Source organism: Brienomyrus brachyistius, unplaced genomic scaffold (genome assembly GCF_023856365.1).
Source record: "Brienomyrus brachyistius isolate T26 unplaced genomic scaffold, BBRACH_0.4 scaffold66, whole genome shotgun sequence".
Classification (NCBI taxonomy): Eukaryota; Metazoa; Chordata; class Actinopteri; order Osteoglossiformes; family Mormyridae; genus Brienomyrus; species Brienomyrus brachyistius.
Genome location: NW_026042341.1, coordinates 995939 through 1017728, shown reverse-complemented (window position 1 = coordinate 1017728; position 21790 = coordinate 995939). Strand labels below are relative to the sequence as shown.

The 21790-nt window shown below is 40.5% G+C and overlaps 1 protein-coding gene across 2 annotated transcripts; it reads right to left on the bottom strand.

Annotated features, from left to right (window-relative positions):
• Nucleotides 1-362: 362 nt before the first annotated feature.
• On the bottom strand, nucleotides 363-7641 carry nr2e1 (nuclear receptor subfamily 2, group E, member 1). 2 transcript variants are annotated; one of them, XM_049002311.1, is made up of 9 exons: nucleotides 7386-7641; nucleotides 4417-4562; nucleotides 3985-4072; nucleotides 3531-3766; nucleotides 3030-3176; nucleotides 2707-2803; nucleotides 2415-2564; nucleotides 1751-1856; nucleotides 363-1435 (listed from the first exon to the last, which is right to left on the bottom strand). In XM_049002311.1, the coding sequence occupies exons 1-9, from the start codon at nucleotides 7441-7443 to the stop codon at nucleotides 1273-1275; spliced, it is 1191 nt and encodes a 396-aa protein (XP_048858268.1). In that variant the 5' UTR covers nucleotides 7444-7641; the 3' UTR covers nucleotides 363-1272. The 2 variants fall into 2 exon arrangements, with proteins under 2 accessions (XP_048858268.1, XP_048858269.1); XM_049002312.1 differs by having other exon boundaries at nucleotides 7419-7641.
• Between the last annotated feature and the right edge of the window lie 14149 nt (nucleotides 7642-21790).

The following is a 21790-nucleotide window of genomic DNA, read 5'->3' as shown; positions in this document are numbered from 1 at the left end:
TGAACAGTCATCCTCTTGAGCCAACATGCTCGCTCGCTCCCCCGGTTGCTGTTCCGTCAAACTAAAGATTGTGAAAATACAATTTGAGCGAAGTCCTTGATTTATTAAAACATGCGCGTACTTGAAACCACCTGGAGAGGGAAGGGCAGAACGTCCCCCCTCCAAGGCCCAAGTTATTGAGTTGGAGATGCCGCAATATGCCTTTCAGGCAAACAAGCCTTGGACATCGGTGCTTAGAAGAGTTTCAGTAAATCTTTGGATCGTCTGACAATTTCAAATACATTACATCTGTATTAACACCGATAGAAACGACTAACATCAGTCATTTTAGACATTTGCAGAGCATGGACAGTGAGGTCAGATGGGTATTCCAATATGATTTATTCTAATAATATATATCAGTACAACTTTCACAAATTTACACTCCACTCTGTACACCGAAAAAATATTTACACCCTACAAAAAAGAAACCCAAGTGCTTAAAGTTGTGTTAGTGTCTACTTCACAACGTAATTTTTTTTATAGCGTTGCCACTCACACACGCACAAAACATAAAATGCTATGCTTAATATGAAAATTGCTTCTATGCATTTCCCATAGCAGCCTAAAAGTTTGTTTACAACTTTTTTAAAACCAACAGCTTTGACGAAAATAAAAACAAAGCTTTCCTAAGCTCAAAAGTCATGCCAGACGTGCCCTTGGCACCAAGGAGGCTTAGTCGTGTCTCGCCTGGGTCGGTCGCTTCTACCGTGGGTTACAGCAGGAAGATGCCGTGGCCTTTGGTTTCAGCACTGCGTCAAGGACAGCGACCGCTTCTCCCGGCCGCAGCTTCACGTAATTTTATTTTTATTTTTTTTCCTTTTTTTGGTTACCTCTGCTGCAACTACTCGTCGCAAAGAGACATCAATCATAAAGCTCATTGATCACTGAAGCACTGGATCTCTGATAGAGCACTTTAATGTGAAATCGATTTCTGGGTATACTTATTCGCTCGCGTGTAAACTGGTGGCGCATTTAAACCATAAATTATAATTGCCTTTATACAAACAAAATCAAATTTCTGATGGAACCTGCTTTTGGGGAGTGATTTCGTACTTTTCCTTATCGCCTTGTTTTCCTCGTCCGTCCGCATCTCCTCTTGTGTAGGCTTTCTTTTTTTTTTATTAAAAGCCAGGATTGCAATTCTTTGGGCATCTCGACTTGGCACTTTGTCACGCGGTCATGTAAGGGGTTAGCCAATTGTAAGCGTCTTGGATCATCATCCGTATGCTTTTATATGTCACTGGATTTGTACATATCTGAGAGAAGCCTGGTGATGGGAACATTGCCAATAGTTTTCTTGAAGAACACCTCTTCTATTGTCGAAGGGCTCACGGAGCGCAGCGCCGGCAGAAGCAGGAGCAGCTTACCAAAGCGACATGGTTGCGTGGGATACCTATTAACGACAGAGACCAAGAAAGCATATTTCAACAGGTAGGATTGTAATCAAGGAGATAAAGTAGCCACAAGGCTGCCAGTATAACACCACGGAGAGGTACCCCCGTCATGCACTTGGGCAAACACTTAAGCTAAATTGCTTCCGTAAAATATCCTGCTGTAGAATAAATGGAAAAGAAGAGTATTATTAAAGTATAAATAATTGCTAAATCTTTCAAGTGAATGAAGTGTAGATGTGTTTTACTTGTATTTAACAACGTTTAAGAACATTATGAAAGCTTTTATGGTTCACTTGCCCTGCACACCAGCTTACCTTGTATGTATGTAACTGTTCAGCGTGAGCTGCGCCTCGTCCTGTAATGCAGCTATGGCGGTAGCATTGCGGAAGTTTCTCAACTCTGATCCGCTGTGAGTGGGTACTAACAAAAAAAAAAGCATTGATTTGGGGGGAAAACGGTAAACACGAAGCGCTCTTAGTGTGACGACTTGTGTATATAATACAGCAACGCGCAGCATTATGATAATTAATGCTTTAAACCTGACGCGTACTTCTTGGAGAAAATCCTCTATTAACGCAAGAAGACGCACATTCATTGTACTGCCTTTTCTAGAATGGCTGTGTGAAATTAAGGTAATTAAGATTTTAATATTATTAATATATGCCTAATGAAAACAGTTTCTTTTACTCTACACCTTTTTCTTCTGGCACCTAACCAACGGCGTAATAGAAAGTTTGAAACTGGGGGGAACAACTTAACAATTGAAATAGCCTATAAATGTCTGTCTGTTTGGAGGGGGGGGGGCGGTGAAGACGAATTAAATATTGAGCGGTATACGCCCCCTCCCCCCATACTCCGCCCCTGCGCCTAACACATGTAGGCCTAATTCATCTTTTACATGCACATCTATGTCTACATTTCTTTACTCTTTTTAAGAGTTAGTTTGTGGCATTAAATCTCTCACCATCGGCTGCTCACCTGCTTTAAATGTCACAATGCACTTCAAACAAGCGAATTCAGTGGCGTCAAGTCGAAGCTGCCGGAATCGGGTTACAACTTCTTGAAGAGCTTGAATTTCCGAAATTATTTTATTAAGCCGCTGAGATTCCGTATTTTCTGTGTTTATGCCTTTGAATACAATGCAGATACAACACTTATTTTACCATCTGTGTGACTCCCGGTACGATTTGCCGTACTTTATTTGAGATTTGCGGGAAATTTTATTTTCTGTAAATCTGTGATAGTATAACAGTATTTTGCTTTTACATACCAGAAACGGCAAGAAGGGTGTTGGAATCTACTGGAATGGCCCACTGTGCGATACCAAGAACAAACAGTTCTCGCCAGGCATCTTCTAATAGGATTAACTGTAATACAGATTATAAGGTTAGTACCAATAAAGAGTGCTACATATAGGGTTTAAGTCTGGATTGGATTAGAGAAATTTATTGCGTATACACATACACATATGAATATAAAAAAGAATTATCAATGGCAGGTCAATGATGTTCTTGGAGTTATACACATATGTACCTACCAACCAAAAAAAATATCTTTTAAATAGTCGGCTTTTAATTATCCCTGTTTTCTCACCTGGTCAGGTAGAGGGAGTGTGGAAAAGGCCGGGACGCTCTTGGCCCATTTGATGCTCATGAAAAGCAGTCGAGCCGCTGACTCACACACGGACTCCGTCGCCACCTCGTAAAGATACATGGGCGTTCCGCTGACCTCATGTGGGTACTGGAAAGAAACGGCAAAACCATACTCTGTGCGAGCGATCGGGATGTTGGTTACGGCGTCGATCTATGTAGAGACAGTCCTGCAGTCAGCGTTCATGAAAACGTTCACTACCTAATTGTGCAGTGTACATGAGAAGAATGACTATAAGTTATTGCAACTATATATAACCCACGCTATATTGTAGTAAACTGACAAGCGCGTATAAACTTGTCGTCTTGAATAAAAAACCTTTTCTGTGTTATAATAATGTGTAAAAATGCCCTCTGAAGACCTTAAAATAACTATTGTGGAGATTTTAAGTGCCGTTTTGTTAATTCGAAGTCGCGCGTTCACTTAGGAATATAGAGGCTGTACCTTAGGGGTGGGCTGCGCGAGGCCCACGATAGCCTGCCGCTCCGGGGTGCCGGACACCGTACTCAGCTCCAGGTTGTGAGGCTCCAGCTGAGTGACAGCGGTGAAGAACGGCGGGCCCGGGATAGACGAGGCCGGAAAGTGGTTCGTGGAGCCGTTCACCTCCTTGTGCCCTCGGAAGTAGAGAGCAACTTGCTTCCGTATGGTGGAGGTCCTTGGTCCTCTCTCATGCTGCACCGCTAAATTAAAAGTGCATCAGTGATACAGGTAAATATAACAGAACTAAATAGACCTATTCCACATATTATGGACTTTGGTTAAACGATCATTTTGAATTACTGATCAAAACTGTTGGATTTTTTATATTTCCAAAAGGTATTCAACAGAAAAAGCAAAGATGCGTGATACAAAAATTTTAAGAAGAGAAAAAATTTTAGAAAGTTGTATAACAAGTTACCGTCTTTATTCATGTTTACTTCCAGGCACTTTTTCAGGCGACAAGCTCGACACTGGTTTCTGTGCGTTTTATCTACTGGACAGCCTCCCTGTTGGTAATTGATGGTGTGTGTTAATCTCGTTTTCATTCATACAATTAGACATCAGCGTGCTGCTAATATGCAGGATATATTCGTTCTCTTTACCGAAATACCTTTAAGGCCCCTTGTATTTCCTTAATATATTTATGTCCTTAAAGCACGCCATGAAAATACTTAGTGGTATATTTAAATAGTTTGATTTAGGTCGATTTTAAACTTAAGGATATAGAGTGTATAATTTTTAGATGTGATGAAGTTGCGGTCAGAATTGGTTATTAAGCAGTAACACGAAAAAGGGCGCGGTTAAATCTCCCAACATGAGATATTAAGCGAAATATCGATCAGTTATTTACCTGGTTACCGGATTTACAGACGTAGGACCTATTTCTTCGGATGCTTCTCTTGAAAAATCCCGAACAGCCATCGCAGGCGTAAACTCCGTAATGTTTCCCGGAGCTGCGGTCGCCGCAAACTTTGCATGGAATATCCAAAATGCGACCTTTAAGAAAATCACCAATAAGAAGCATTTTATTTGTCTCCCTGCACTTTGCAAGACACTGCTGCAAAATACAATTATGCAGAAAAATATTTACAGGAGAATACACTACATTGATTTATTTAAATATATCCACAGCGGTGTGTATATGTGCAGGGACCATGCTGAGTAGATCGACCAAATGAGCTTTCTGTAAATTCTTCGGGAAGGCCCAAGTATCCAGGTCGCCCCCCCCCCCCCAAAAAAAAAAAAAAAAAAAAAAAAAAAAAACGCCAAAGGGAAAAAAAGTTTAGCATTTTGCATTTTAATTTGCTGTCCATGGGAATCTGTGGGTTTATGCCCTATTTAATGGGAAGCATCATATTGGAGAACTCTAAGACAATGTTTCAGGGCAGACAATGGAGACATTAGAGAAAGTTTTAACTTAATGATTTTCCCATTGAAACTCGTCCGACTGCCTCGATCTCGACAAGCTGTCAACTCTCTTTATAATGAAACTCGACAGCTGCTTTATACAACAGGTCTATAGGCTAGAGGATTAGGGCTACATAGCAATAGAAATAATACAAACGATCTCGCTCTGGAACCTGAAATGAAGTCTATGTAAATCATCCCTGGAGTAAATCAAAACTGTTTTTCGTTCTTTATTGAAATATGCAAGCTGAAAATGTGTATATTGCACATTAAAGAACGGCTATGTAATTACAGCGACATGCTACCACCTGCGCTTTGATTCGCTCAGCGTCTTATCAGCATGGGAATTTGAATACAGCACGGTAGCGAAGGAAAGACTTCGACGTTATCTGTGGAACTAGGGGTTGGATACCTTGGAGTATTCAGGATATGTATTTTAAGCCTCGTGGAGACTATTTCAAAGCGAAGTTCTGTGAAGTTTACAAGAAATTGCAGTCTGAGAACGAAATAACATTCAGTGTCGAAAGTTCGTTGTGCTTGTTTTTGAATAGAAAAACTTGAAAAATTGTACGTTTTATTTTACTCATTGGCGATAGGCTATATTGGTGATAGCCCATTGCATTTACATTTATACATATTTGTAACGGAAGCAAGGAATCATTTAATATTTTCTTTATTTCCGGTTAATAAATTTAAATTATAGGCTAATGGTAAAATAAGATTTCATATGACGATTTTGTGTAATCGTGAATTGTTTAAATAATGTGAAATATTTCGAATTACAATAATATTTTTGATAATTGTATCGTTGCTGTGAGTACAACTTAATTAAAATCTCATTTGAGATTTAAGATAATAATAATTATTGTTATTTATTATTATTATTATTATTATTAGAAAGAAATAAAGAAAGAAAGAGAAAGAAAGAAAGAAAGAAAGAAAGAGAGAGAGAAAGAAACACACTCATGTAATTAAAATGGAAACACTTTTATGTAGCGCCGAAAACCGTATTTAGATTTTCTCAACAAGTGTCCCTTGAGGCGGCCTGCTGTATTATAAGCACACGAAGGCTGCATGGCATGTTTTTACCGTAATTATCATCCACCTGACACACTGCTGAAAAAAACGAGTGCAGTGATTCGAAGGAACAAGCTTTCGTATCACCCTGAAAGTAGAAATAATACTTGTGGGTTTCCTAAGAATAAGTAAAAGAAGGCTGCTATAAACGAAGTAACTAATGGCGCATTTTGAAGCCACAAAATTATATCAGCGCGACAACAGGTTTCACAGCTAATTTCGACATACAACGGTAACTATAGAACATATTTAGACAAAATATCCTGATTGTCAGTAATAATCAGCGTTTACAGAAAACATAACATGCGTCTATTAATATTGGGTTATACTTTTGCACGCGCGTGTGTCTCTCTGGCTGTGTTTTGCTGAGTTGCATTTGTACTGTTTTTCCACATTATATTCTGAATACTTCCATATAGGAAGTATAGTGAAGAGCCAGATAGTATTTCAAGTTTAATGGAAGAGTTAGGCGCATGTCTGTCAGTTTGTGATCACATGAATAAGACCCTACTAAAAGTGCTGAATTTTTAAAAGTATAGAGATTGTTGAACGTATTAAGCAATATAACATGTACTTGTTATTGACTGGACAGGTAAATTTAAATGAAAAACTGGAACTTGACAGTGCACGTTGCTCACAATTTCTTATAAGAAGTTTAATACATTGTGTGCAATTTACTTGTTTAACTCCTAAAACAGAACGAGACAGAAACCACGAAATGAAACAAATTCAAGTTTTAAGTTCTAATTACTGGACGATTGCTTTATTAATCTACATTACGCATTTATGCGCGTGTATTTCTCTCAAACCAGCAGCTTTAATGGAAAACCATTTTGTTTGCGCCAGTTTCCGATCTTAGGCTAACTACAGCTTAATTAATTACTCAAATGGCCAATTCTCATGGTGTTTTTTGTTATAAAACCTCGCAAAGTAGCATGTATGTTGGTATGTTGATATTTGCAAATCACTACATGTGCACATTATTTCCTTACGACACATCGATGACACAAATAAGGCGTAGAGCACCAACTATAGAGTTGTCATATTAATAATAGCAGAAGGATGGTTGTCATTAATTACCTATTAGCTAGTCTAAAATAAAATTGTATGTTACGATTCTTATTTCTTATAAAGTGTGCCACTGCATTTTCCCTGTTTAATACATAGTTAATAACAGTCATAAGTCACAGGAAGTAGATAAAGTGAGAAACTGCATGTCTCCTATCCAATCTGGAATGTATCATTATTGGCGCTACCTTTCAGTTAACCGGTTAACAACAAGTCAAGCAAAGCCATACTATTACATTGCCATACGACGGTATAACTGCCACTTACTGGATTTGACATTTAAAATATCTAAACACCCACTTGTTGATCCGGCAGGTTTGCTCATCTTGGACGATCTGCTTCTTATAGGTCTTATATATAATATTTACATATAAATGTTTATATAAGCGCTGAAGAAGTTGATTTGTAACAATGACTGAAGAAAAAAAAAAATATTCCGCTTTGTCCCGGATTAAAATAGTCATAGGGTTATGAAATGTCCCGTTGCGTCCAGTTCTTTCTCCAGTTGGCAAATTCCTGTTATTCAGACAATTTGTGAATCTAAAACTGCGACAGAAACGGCTGAATACGGAGCTCGACGCGGTTGTAGAGAAGCTGACACCTTCGATGGGAAAACACAGTCCCCAGAAAGTTGGAGACACTGGCGGAGCAGTGCGCCGTAGAGGTAGATCTAATCTGGCGAGTCCCAGATAAGCACAGGAAGCAGAAAACGCATTAAATCGATTGATACAATGGCGAAGAATTTCGCTGCCCTGTAGCCGCGGTGACTTCGTGCTGTAAGCAGCCAGATTAAAGCTTAGTAATATTTATGAGAAGTGTTGAGAAAGCAGAGGGAGGAGAACTAAACTTGCTTGTCCACTTAGCTTCCCTCTGCTTTCTCCCCTTACTCCAGTTTAAGCATGACGTCACCGTCCTCCCTCCGGTAGTTCAGATGCCGCTGATATTTCAGAAGCTCTCGGGGGCTTTAACTGCACGGAGCGCACACTGGAGCGACATTACGGTGCCAAAAAAGCTTTCCGCACAGTTGCAACGACAATCCTCCGAATTTATGCTATAGTATATTTTGCTTGTTCATACGCTTTCAAATACCGATGCTGTTGCGTTTTAAGAATACATTTAAGCTAAATTGCGTTTTAACTTTAAAATTAGTGCCTGAAAGTATCTCTGGCTTTGCGATTATAAAAATAAGACCAGCACATATTCAGAAGAATATGTTCTGCAGTCATTCTACATATTTGCTGGATTTTTGTCCTTATCTGAGTGAATAGTTGATCCATACCTAACATGTGACGTGAAGGTTTTTTTTTTTTTTTTTGGAGGAAATTCACTTTTCACCCTGGGAGCGACGTTTCACAGTGGGTGACGATTAGATCCTAATTAGATCCGCCACTGTTATAAACGACAAAACAAGTGGAATCTAAGCCCTTAGCCTTCTTAAATTAATTTGCCAAATTTGACTTAGTCTGTGGGATTGCGCACAAATCCTTCCCTTTTCAAATGGGGTCCTCTGGTTTATAATCAAGTCACAGGTGATCCGCGTTACGTTCCGCTCAGTGAATGCGCTTGTCGGCTTTACTCTCTTGCGAGAGTGTGATATTTGATCCAGTGTAATGCCGTGCACACCTCATGCATCTCATCCAATGGGATGGACCGTATCTAGTACAGAAAATACAACGAATAGGTTATTAACCGTTGTTATCGTAGTTATTTTAAAGATTTAACTGCAAGTTATTTTTGACAGTGAAACATCGACGGAATGAAGAGGTCATCAATTTATGCAAGTGGTTAGAGTAAATCGTTTGAACAGCCTCCTCAAGTCGCAGAAAATGTTGCTTTTTGGTAGTTGGTCTTAAACAGGAGGTTCAAACCGGGAAAATAGGCTACCATACACCAATTCGCTAAAATTCTGCCTTTTGCTAATTGTTCGCTGGGGTGGAAATGTGTGGTGCGGGGAACTCACCCGAAGCTTGCTCAATGACACATTGACCTTGATAGCTTGGTGAATTTTTACGTATAAGAAAAAAAAATCATATTTCTCTTTAATTAGGTTCATTCTCACGCACCCGGGGTCCAACGGTCATATAATCGACAATGACGGCGGGCACATCTCACTGATTGTAATTATTTATTTTGTTATATGTTTCCTTTTATGTTTTTAATTTATTTCTGAGTCTGGATTTCAGGCGATGTCTGGATGGAATGCAGGCATTGGTCGTGTCTGTACACGTCTTACTAATGAGCTTAATCCTTGCTCGTTGCTATGAAAATCCCTGTAATATTCATTGAATATTATTGCTACATTGAACAGTAATTGCAGATGTTATTTGCTTAAGTAGATAATATAAAGTCTCTTTATATTGTTATGTAACACTTGCTGTTTAAATTGAACAAAACTTTTCCTTTTTTCACACAGGACATCTTATAGGCTAGTTTATACCAACCTGCTTTAGATGCAGTTTAGTGCAACAATTAAATCACATAAATATAAAAATATACAATTGACCTATTACCGCAAATGACACCGGCGTTTAAAATAATACATCGATTACATCAAACGCACTTTGCTTCAACCGTTTTGGTTATATGATCAGTGAGGAAAAACTCGCAGAAAATTAGATAGTCATTGTAGAACATCCATTAAGATTTGGAACTTAATTCATTACCATTATTAGTAAAATGAAAACGAGACATGGATAACTATATCTATTTAAAAACAAATAAATAAATGACAGGGCCAGATTTCGTTTATCCTGATCACATGACCTTACCTGAACCAGTTTAATCGGGTATAGACATATATCAGTGAAAACAGCGGGGGCATTTTGACACACCCCCAGTAAGAGGGGAACGTGGATTTGTATAGATATAACCTGAATGTGTGTGTTCTGTGACACAAGACAAGATGGGTAGAAATTTCAATGTGAAAATAAAATTAAGAACTTATTAGATATTGCTGATGACCATTATTCTCATATATTATATATGTATTGTATATAGAAAGACATACAAAAATATACAGACATGTATTTGTGTATACAAACGTTTGTAACAAATTCTTGAATTTCAGTAAGAGCTCAAACCGCGTTAGTCGTATACATGTTTTAGTATAAATTGATTAACGTGAGTATGATCTAAGAGCGAGAAAGCTATTACGTTAAATGGTTTTAGTAAATGGGCAATTAAAATATGAATAGTCAATCTGTGAGTAGGGACGTAACGCTGCCTAGCTGCCATAAAACTGGTTATAATATATAAGTATAATTTAGCATATATATTATATGCAAGGGTTGGTTTGTTTAGGAATCATTTTCTTTAAACTGATTTTAACTTGGACCGATTCAGTTAACCACTAAGTCAGGCTTACTTTATAATCAATTTATAATTAATCTGCTTGTAAGTGTCATTATCGATGTAGGGTGAAATATGTTCAGTACCGCGGACAGCTCTTAAAGTTCCAGTACAATTGAATAAAACAATCGACCGGGGGCGCGTTTCCCAAAAGCGCCGATGCTAACCACGTTAGCGACTTACATAGCTGAGGACATGGAGCTGAATGGGTCCAACTATAAGTAGCTAACATTAGCTTTCATTTAAGCCGATCAAAAATATTGCAGGGAAAACGGACACCCTTTAAACGTTGTTTACTATGGTACATTACAGTAACGTGAAAATAATTTCCTTGTTGTGAGGCCTGCACTCAGTTTCTCATTAAGTTTGTCTAATTGGCTAACTGTCCCGTTTGAAATTTAAACTTGGTTACTAATATAGTTGAAAGAATACATATTGATACGTGCTATTTACAAGTTTAATTCCTCTTATTTTATTATTTTATCAATCGGTTGCAAAAGTTGCCTTCCCCCCCAACCTAATTTATGTAGTTAACTGTCTTGAGACTCTTCTGTAGCGTTTGCTACTGCAGTAATTCAAGTAAGGCTCCTTTTACGGGTGCCAAAGCAAGACCTCTTCAGGTACTTGAGCTCTCTTGCACCACCCCCCCATGCTGCACCCCCCATGCAGCACGCCCACTTCTCTGATCAGGTGTCCACTGCATTGCTCACTGGCCTCTAGTCACCCAGCAAACCCAGTGCTAAGATTACATGTTGTAGTCGCTCATTTTTACCTCCAGCCTGGTTTTGTTGTACTTCGGCCATGTGAAACAATGTGAGAGGTGTTTGATTCATGTGTACTTGTCAGCATTACTCTGCTATTCATTTAAACTGCTCTTCATTTTTATGTTATTATATTATTTTTATTTATCCAGCAGCATCACTTTGGGTTTACTGTAATTTTTACTGTTGGTTGTTACTCATTTTCTTTTATGCTAGAACATTGTTCATATATATATATATATATATATATATATATATATATATATATATATATATATATATATATATATATATATATATATATTAGAATGTTTTTAAAGTAATTAATGACACAGGAGAATCACAAACCAATGGTAGTAGCATATGTCCAGAAGAACTGACCTAACTGATTACAATTATTGGACAATTTTTGTTTTGCCATTGCTCACAATCACTGTTCTTGTGCTATTTGGGTAAAGTTGTTTTTAAATGTAGTCCGACGCCCAGAAATATTAGAGCGTGTGGCATATTTTACACCTGGACTTCAAATTCTGGAAAAGATTAAGCGACATATAACACTGTGAAGTCTCACCGCCTGCGGGATTAACTGTGTCAGTACGCCACCCAGCACATAACAATCCTCTAGATCTACAGCAGGACAACACTCACACAAAATGCCTAGGCTTCTAAGCTCAAATGCTTCACCTATAACGGTCTTTAATCCAGACTTAAAGTACAATAGTCTTTAAGGCACATATGACATCTTACACCTGCAATTATGGTGCAGAGAAGACACTAGGAGGTGGAGAAAGATCAAACCCTGTCCTAGAAGTGCAAGAAACTACCTGGCAAGATCATCCCACTGTTACAATTTGCCACAGATGGAGTATTATGTGTGCATTTTTAGCGTTGCATTTTTAGCATTGCCGTGGGTAAGATGTTAAACTGCATCCAGTCCTGAAAGCAGGGAAAAAAATTGGGGGCTTGGTAGCAGGATTGGTACTCTAGCCACTGTAAAGAACTCCACAGGACTCCGACAAAGTAGACACGTCTCTTTTCTGCTCTTCGCGGGAGTAGCTGTGCTGCAGCCTCCCACAGGAAGGCTGTATGCGCTATGAAGGGGACGAGAGAAAGCTGTCAGAAGCCTCGTCCAATGAGGAGTCTAAACCACCTGTGAACCAATGGGGTCAGGCCTGTTGGGGATAGGAGCTGGTGTGGTGCCAAGGCATCACCTGCTGCACCGCAGTCCTAATCTGAGGCAGTCTATCCAAGTAGGCATATAGGACGTCTTGTCTCTCCCAGATGACCATCTTCCTCTGCTGTCGAGGGAGTGTCATAAACTCCGCTTTTCAGTGGCGGTACTCTCTGAGCTACGCAGACCAGGAGGTGGTCAGATGTAGGTGTATACACCTACTTTTGGTCTGGTTGCGCTTATAGCTGCCATACGAGGGGTAGCTGTTGGTGTGGCTGATCCTCCTGATGGTGTTTGATGTCATTCCTTTCAATGAGCACATTCTGAGGCTCAGGCTAAGTCGGGTTGGGCGACTGGTGAATGTGGCTCCATGTTCCTTGACTTTTTTGCAAAGGGTCAAGAGCTGTGGGTCACTGGATCCTGGGGTCCAGTGCTCTCAGCCACATCGTTGGATTTGGTATTCCAATACTGGTGGTGTGGTGAAGATTGATCGAGCACATCCTTGTAGGCAGACAGTGGAGGCTCCTATAGAACTGGCAGTTCTACAGAAGTGCACAGATTGTGATTTCTGGCCACAGACTTGTCGTTGCTACTCTTAAGATTCGGCTTAGGTCCCATAGGTTACCACCTACTAGGAGAATTAAGCTAGGCCTGGCCAGACTCCAAGATCAGGCTGTTTCTAATGAGTTTGCACACAGTTTGTGTGAGGGACTTGCAGGCCTGTGTACGACTGTTGATCCTCGCGAACCAGCTGGTGGTAGGGCTGTTCTCCTGGCATTGCAAGTAATCTTCCATTTGGGAGACAGGTGTTATCCCAACTAACAAGAAAATGAGACTTATTGTCCCTGTCTGGAAAGGGAAGGGTGATTGTCTGGATTGTGGCAACTACAAAAGGGTAACACTAATCTCACCGCCAAGTTAGCAGTCTAGTTTTACGCCTAAGAAGTCTACCATCAAATGCAACCTGGCAGTGAGGCTTCTCATCGTACACAAATGCAGATCTCGGCAGTGTTTCTTTGCAGCCTTAGTCGATTTTCATGAAGTTTTCAACTCAGTTGATTGAGCTGCCCTGTGGGACGTCCTAAGACTTCACGGGATCCCCCTGAAGTTGCTGGGCATCATGGTTGGCCTGTACACCAATACTGTGAGTGTTGTGCAGAATGGAGACAGACCCTCTGCGTTCCTCTCAGTTGACTCTTGGGTTCGTCAGGGGTGTGTTCTTGCTCCTACTCTGTTCAGTGTTTGCATGGACTGGGTGCTGGGCAGGGTCGTGGGGTCCAGCGGCTGTGGGGCATCCATCGGTGAAGAAAGATATACTGATCTTAACTTTACCAATGATGCTGTGGTCTTTGTGGAGTTGATGGAGGTTCTAATTGGGGCTCTCGAGAGGCTGAGCAAGGAGTCTGAGTGTCTGGGATTACAAGCGTCCGGATAAAAACCAAGATCCAGGCCTTTAATGACCTCTTTTGCACATCAGCAGTGTGTCTATCTGCGGAGAGAATGTTGACCGTGTCAAGAGGTTCACTTTCGACAGCAACATTCATGTCTCTGGTGACTCTTCCTAAAAAGTCAGTGGACAGATTAAGAGAGCATGGGGGGGTCATAAAGTCGCTGGAGAGGGGTGCGTGGCGCTCCCAATATCTTCGCAAGAGGACGAAGGTCCACGTCTATACACCCCTGCTACTCTCTGTTTCGCTTTATGGCTGCGAGACATGAATGCCGTCCAGTCAGCCGAGATGAAGACTGGACTCCTTTGGTGCTGAACCTCTTCGGAGAATCCTTGGGTACCGCTGGCTTGATTTTGTGTCGAATGAGCAGTTTCTCAGGGAGTCCTAAATGAGGCACATTGCCTGCATGCGTGAGAGCGTCGGTTACAGCACTACAGTATGATTCCCTGAAGATGGTCTGGCAGTGGCAGGATCTTCATTGCTGAGGACCCGAGCTGCTGGACCAAGCTAATGGGATTCTCACATAACACCTGGCCATTTCCAGAGGGTGGGACTGGGCTGCGTGTCGGTCTGGGGGGGTTGTCAGCCAGGATCCTGAGGTGTTTCATAGTGAGGAGCATGCAGCAATGCACTGCACCAGTGCATGCTCCCCAACCTACCCTGTCCTGACCTTGGTAAATTGAGTTCAGGCATGCATTTTGTAATTAGTATGCCGACATATATTTAGTTGAGTAATTTATAGTGCAGATATTTAGTGTAGAAAGGCAGCGTTTCAATCTAAAATAAAAAACAAAAGAAATGCCTAAAGATGCTAAAAAGAGATTGGCCTATTAGCCCGGGGTGTGGGTACAGGTGGGCATAATTCGTCTGTCCTCCCAGCACATCCCCCCCAGTCCACAATTTTCACTCCCCCCCACCCCCCAAAGTTGACACTGATGCCTTCCAGAAGAGTCTTGGGCACGGTTGTCAGATTTACTCTGGTCGCAGCACTGGTCTGTCTGTTTACCACTGTGCTACCTGTAAAGGCACCAGAACATTTGTATTTTTTTTTTTTTTGGGGGGGGGGGGGGGGAATTGATGCCCAGCAAGCTGAGAAAGGTGCTCATGCCCAAAGAATGAGAAATGAACGTCTTGCTCTCCATCAAACAAGTCTGAGCAAACGGCACGGTCAGGTCTGCATAGTTCTCCAGCGTTGCAGGGTGTCGGATATCTCTGGCCCTGGTGTGGGAAATCTTAAGGGCTTCTAAGAGTGGCGATTCACAAGTCATCTTTATGAACGCTGAGCTACTGATAGTGATGATAGGAAATGACCTTCAAGTTCACCGGTTCAAGGTGGTGCGACTAAGGACACATGGCATTACTCCCTCGAAGAAGGTATATAATGTCTATCACATCGATAATTTGCATTAATAAAAAAAGTCGCTTTACACAAAAGTACTAGTACAACTTCTACTAATGATAATAATAGTAATTTAAAAACTGCATAAACAATGTAATATTTTCTAGTAACAGGGTTGCTACAAAGGGCCATTTTGGTTCTCAGACCTCCCATCTACAAACTGCTTCAAGACATTTTGGTGGTGATGCAATAAAGTCATGATTTAGAACTTTATGGGACGCGCTGAAGTGCGGGATATCTGCATGCCACGTTCCTCGCTCTCCTGCTATGTGTGGGTGGGGACCTTTATGCTTCATCTCCTCAGCTTAAGCCCTCTCCAGCGATGTGAAAATTTTCCTCATGGGAGGGGCTGCAGAGAGGGGGCTATCAGATGGGTAAAGATTAAACCTCCCATGGAGCAGAATCTGCACTTTCTACTCTAATCCCTTGAAAAATAGTCAATGATGTTTCCTTTCTCAACTCTTCATTTGAAAAACTTTTTATTGGATTAAATATATCATGTATAGATATTAGAATATATGTATTTTACTTTTTGTACATGCACGATATTTCTGATTTTAAGGCTTTTTGCATTAGAATTTCAGTGCAAATTCAGACCTAACATAAACCTTGGTGGCACACAGGCTGCCCAAGGAAACTCTGAAGTGACGTAGGAGTGACAGGGTGAGAGAACTTTATTCTTGTGAAATAAATGTAACGTAACGTGAGTACTGATGCTCCTCGACTTACGATGGGGTTACGTTCCGATGAACCCATCGTGAATTGAAAATATTGTAAGTCGATTATGAATTTGTAGGACACACTTGGGCGTTTAATAGATGTAATTGGAGTTAAACACTGTATGAGATGTTTACACTCACAGTCACTACAGTGGCCGGAAACGTGGCTGGGTGGATGCTGCCGTCAAACACATTGTAAAGCAAGGAGCATCTGTATTGTGTGCTTGTATGTGATCTACATGTAGAAAGTTACACTCTGCGCTTGTCTTCAATGCTACAATTCCCTTTATGGTACATGACTCATCTTATGGTATAAGGTCTCATTTCATCACGTTACAGTATTTATGACATCATCATCATACTTAGTCAATAGCCAATTCTTCTATTATGACATCATCGTCATACTTGGTCAATAGCCAATTCTTCTATTATGACATCATCGTCATACTTGGTCAATAGCCAATTCTTCTATTATGACATCATCGTCATACTTAGTCAATAGCCAATTCTTCTATTATGACATCATCCCCAAGAGTGAAAGTTTGAGAGAAGTTTTCTCCTTGTTGGATGTATTCCATGTAATGTGTGTACAGTGTTTTAATAGGTCATTCTTAACTGATGTGCATATTTGTGCCCTCTGGGATTTTATTTAGAAAAAGGCCCTGCTGATTAAGGTTCCCCCACTGCTGATTGGAGTATCTTTGTACTGCACATGAGGGACACTCAGGAAAACAACGTGACTCATAGTGTCATGCAAATGACCCAGTCTCAGATGTTCTGGTGTGCAATCAGATGTTTACTTTGTGGCCAGTCCTGGCGTCCCCTTCCCCCCGTTTAGTGTTTACACTCCCCTGAGAGCGGGATACGTCTCTCATTGTGACACAAGTCCTGCTCTTCCTGTATGTCCATGTCATGTGTAGCTGCTTTTGGTCTCTTTTATATTCGGTGTCTCTCCAGAGTCGGTGCCCGCCCCTTATGGCTAAATTTAACAGGATATTTTGGAACCATCTGCCCATTTTCCAGGTCTAATGTGTCCACTAACTTGCTTGAATGCACTTTACAAATCGGGACTGAGTCTAGGCATCGGAAAACTAGGCTGCTGATAAGGTTCTGATCATTGGAAGGGGTCCCAGACCGAAAGACGGGGGTTCCAGCAAAATCTAACCCCCCTCCTCCCGATCAACGAAATCTATCAAGGGGGACATTCACCCTGCACCACACAGAATTTATGAAAATATTAAAATATGCTGATGAGATTATGGAAGCACGATGAAAGTCACGAATGCGCATGTTTATAATTTGGAGGTCTGCAATCTAATGGACAGACTCTACTAATGCTCCCGAATAATGACAGGGAATGAGGTGTGATTTAGACCCACAGAGATTGTGTTTGGTTTTCAAGGATTACAGAGAATATGTCAAAAGAAATTAATTTTACTTGGCTGAACAGTTTCTACACGTGAAACTTTTCCGTGTTTCGCACATACGAAAAAAAAGTGTAGTTCCAAGCTAATGAAAGACTGTTGTGATATATATACAATTTGTATTGCAGTTTGGGAGTAGAAATTATTTTATACATAATGTGTTGCATGATTGAATTTGAGTACAATTTATTTTGCTTGCACAATATGTTACTCTTTGTTTATTTAAACTTTTTCAGAGGATAGAGAAGGAAAATACATTTGATAGTTGGTGATAAAAAAAAAAAACATCGATCTAAGGAGTGAATAACTGAATTTAAAAGGATTAGTTTGTCTGGTGGTCGGACTGGTTCTGCCACTTTTAATAAACTCAGGGTAAATGTTGGCATTAGGTAGCTGAACATTTTTGTTCCAGTACGGTCACTTTCACCTCGTCTTCAGTATTACAGTCATTTCAGTGACAGATTAATTAAGCGATAGATTAGACAGAACAGTTTATACATTCTGAGTGTATTAAAAGTGAAACAATTTCACTGAAAACCCACTGTTCTATGTTTACACACCATGGTTACAAGGGTTTATAAAAACCCATTTTTGGACACCGTGAGTTTGAATATGTCTAAGTCATGTGTCTTTTTCCTGGTAGGCCTTGGGACTGTCTAGGTTGTGCCTGCGATTGGGCACTATTGTATCATTTGTTTTCATCTTGTCTTTTAAATCCTAGGGATATGAGCTTTTGTGCCCCTTTAGACAGTAATAGTTCATTGTATTTTATTATTTCTGATTAATCCTGCGCTTGCTGGACGCAGGTATAGTTGGTTTTTACAGATTCCCGGTGGATGCTGAGACTTCCGTGACCTAGTTTGACACCGGTACCGCCGGACGCTCCGGCACAGCGCCATCCTGCCTGGCCTGTGGTCCCAGAATCCCAGCTGTGTCCATGGGAGTGAAAGTCCAACCTCCCCCCAGCCGTCCGCAGTCACCTACACCGCCGGGCTCGTACCTGCGGCCGTGTCCGCGAAAGCTTGAGCCTCAGGGACCTGCCGCTGACAAATCTATTTGGGGCAAATTGTCAGTGAGAAACTTCCGCTTGAGCTACCGTGGACAAAACTGGCTGTTGGAAAGAGTAAATCCCGCCTCATGAGGACCTGAACAATGGCCAAATGGGTTGATGTGCTGCTGGTGGGTTCAGCTCGACAAAGAGCGGATTAATTGGTGCCTTGGCTGACTGATCCGAGATGGGTCCACTCAGCGCACTCGGTAGGGAGTCCCATTGTCCAGCCTCTGATTCCCACTTTTCACAAACTCCAAACAAAAGTCAAATTTTTTTTAAGGGGGAAAAAAAAAATATCGACCCGTGCTTTAGCTCAGCTAAGTGACTCAAATTTAAGGGACAACTTATTTTCTTTGTTTTTCCAGTTTTGATATATTGTTCCTAATGGGAGATGATGTCGATAATAATAACCGTACTAATAATAAATGCCACCATTCAAACGGACAGAAGCCATTGGGCACCTGTTGCAAGCTTAGGCCAACTTTTGAAACGGGGTCCATTAATATTAAAATATACAGGAATGCCATCATCTTGTGGTCTGAAATCGGTCTGATGTAGCCCCGGGTTCCTTTGGGACAGGCCACTGCTTTCAGTTATTGTGAAGAGGGTTTCTTGAAAAGGCTTGTTAACAAATTATGACAGCTGACAAGGGGAGCCTACCCATTCAAACCACTAAAAAGACTAACAATTTAAAGCAAATGATGGGTTTCATTTAGCTATGTTCAAGGTTTACGCTATTGATTTGCATGACTTAAATTAATCCACGTGACTGTTTTCACCTCAATGCAAAGTTACTGAGTTTTCAATAAGAATGTTTGTGGGGGGGGCGGGTTTAATCTACAATTATAATATGACAAACCGACTTAGAAAAATTAAATCAAGATTCTAGAGTCAATCAACAACTGAAACACTGTTGCAATTTTGCGCTTTCACGTAAAACATAATTTAAATAGCAAAGAAATGGAACAATAATGTGTTTGCGAGGTATTAATATTTGATGAGAGTTTGTGGTAGCATTTGAAGTTACAGTATCAGTTTGCCATGGCATGTAAAAAGTTTTTGATCAGCAGGCATCAGTAATACTGAATAAAACCTGGAGGGATGCTGTAAAAAAATCTTATTTAGGATTTAAAATGTAATGGCAAAAGACAAAATAATCTTGTAAACGATATTGTTTATGCATATATTTTAATAAAAACACAGAATATACCAAGATGTGAATGTGATGCCTTTTTAAACAACTCAAAATATTGCGTAAAACAGGATCCATTACTTAAGTACATATTTGAAATATTTAAGAATAATGTGCAGTTATGAGGAAAGTTACTCCTTTTTAGAGTAACTTCATGTATTTTATTTTATACTGTAATTTTTGTTCTGTCAGCACAAGACAGGATCATGTCAAGAATGTCTGGTTTGCTCAAGCAGTTTATGAGGAAGAGAACAAAAAACAAAATGGCTACCAAAACTGTCACACTTCCACAGAAAAGTATTAAAGTGCTTAAAAAAAGGTCCTGGGTTCAAGACCGATTCATTGCCCCATGAGCCGGGTGGTGTTTTCTTTTGTCCAGAGTGATGCAACTACAGTCCAAGTACAAGCAGTATTATTACAGCAAGTACAAGCATTTATAGCACAATGCAAATCCATTCACAACTTGCAATCAATCTACAACTGGAATTGTGGATGCAGTAAATAAGGACATTACTACACGCAGTTCATTTGTATTTCAGCAAACCTTAGTTTACATAAAAAATACGATAAGAAAAGGGTTTACCCCAAATGTTCCCTCATGCTCCTGATGGTCAGCCTGGATGATCTACGTCTCTTCCTGGAGATTTGAACCTAGTCCCGTCTCAGCGTAGGACAATTCGTATTATTCATTAACCAACGCTGCCAGCCCTTAGCCGCTATTTGAATGGGATGGTGAGATGAAATGCAGCTTACAGATCTGGGATATGTGTGTATTAGAAAAGCTTTTCGCAACCTGGTCCTTGGAAACCCCAGACAGTCCATGTTTCTGCTCCCTGCCAGACTGTTCACATTTTTGCTCCCAAAAAACTAGAACATAACTACTACTGTACACATGATATTTCTTTGTTTTTGGTTATAATGAACTAGCCTCTCCAATACACCTCTCCTATGGTGATAATGATGGTGTACCTCATACCTGGAGATTGTGCAGGTCCTGCATAGTTGACGAGATTCCAGTGACACGCTGCATCTTCCCATGACGTCAGGTGCTCGCATTCCCACTACATTCTATTTTTACGACTGGCTGTCACAATACATAAATCTTCTAATGATACGTACAGCGGTATCGTCATCATGGCTTATTTCTGAAATCGTTTTCCTTCCTGAGAGATTTAAGTGACAGGTGATGTAAAAACCAGCGACCGCAGCCCAGTCTTTTGCATGATCATAGGATCTGAATCACCGGAAATTATCCAAGACCAACCTCCTCGAGTCAGAAGCGTATGGGGGAGACAGACTGCTGGTTCTGGTCACATTTCTGTTCCAATTTTTACACTAGAAATGTTAATTTTTAACTGCCGAGAGCCTGCAAAGTCTACCTAACCACCCATGCAATATGTCTTGTATTAACATCCAATAACTTACTGCTAGCATATTCATCATTTTATTCAAACCAAAATAACCCTATAATCCAAATATTTGCAATGATACCGTTTTCCCACTTTACTGCAAACATAACTTTAACTGAAGAATTTTAAGTTATTTTTAATATGGATAGAGACAAAATATTTCCTTAAAAGCCGTGACTAATAGCCTTTGCAGCTGTAGGAACGGGGAGCATAAATGCTTATTTACAAGAATTCCTTTATTGGAGCATGTGCAAGCAGTTCAGCCACAAAGGAACCTAAATAGGATATTTTCTGTTCCTATAGTTGCTTTCCCTTTTAAGTGCTGAGGCAGAAAAGTAAGTTTACAACTCCCATCACAATGGGCCTCTTCACTTTAAGGTTGCGGGGACCTAGCTGACCTACGAAAGTTAATTAGGAGACTAACAAAGAACAACTCTGAGCAAAATACCTCGCCTCTCCTCCAGCCAAAGATGTCATCCATTAATTAGGAAAATCTTTAAGGTGGCCTTATTGAATTTACAGAAAGCCCATGGCTGGTGGGGGACAGTTTTGATCAGGCCCTCCAAACAATGTCCCCCTAGCAGAAGGAGGGGATTGGCCGAAAAAAAAAAGAAACGTATGGGTTTCAGAGCCGTACAGTTTAATGGAGTGACCGCCAATTGTGACGGCTCCGATTCTCAGGGTATAGGGGGCATGCTTTTCGAATGATGTCATGCGCGGGGGCAACCCGGGGGCTCTGGGAGGAGTAGC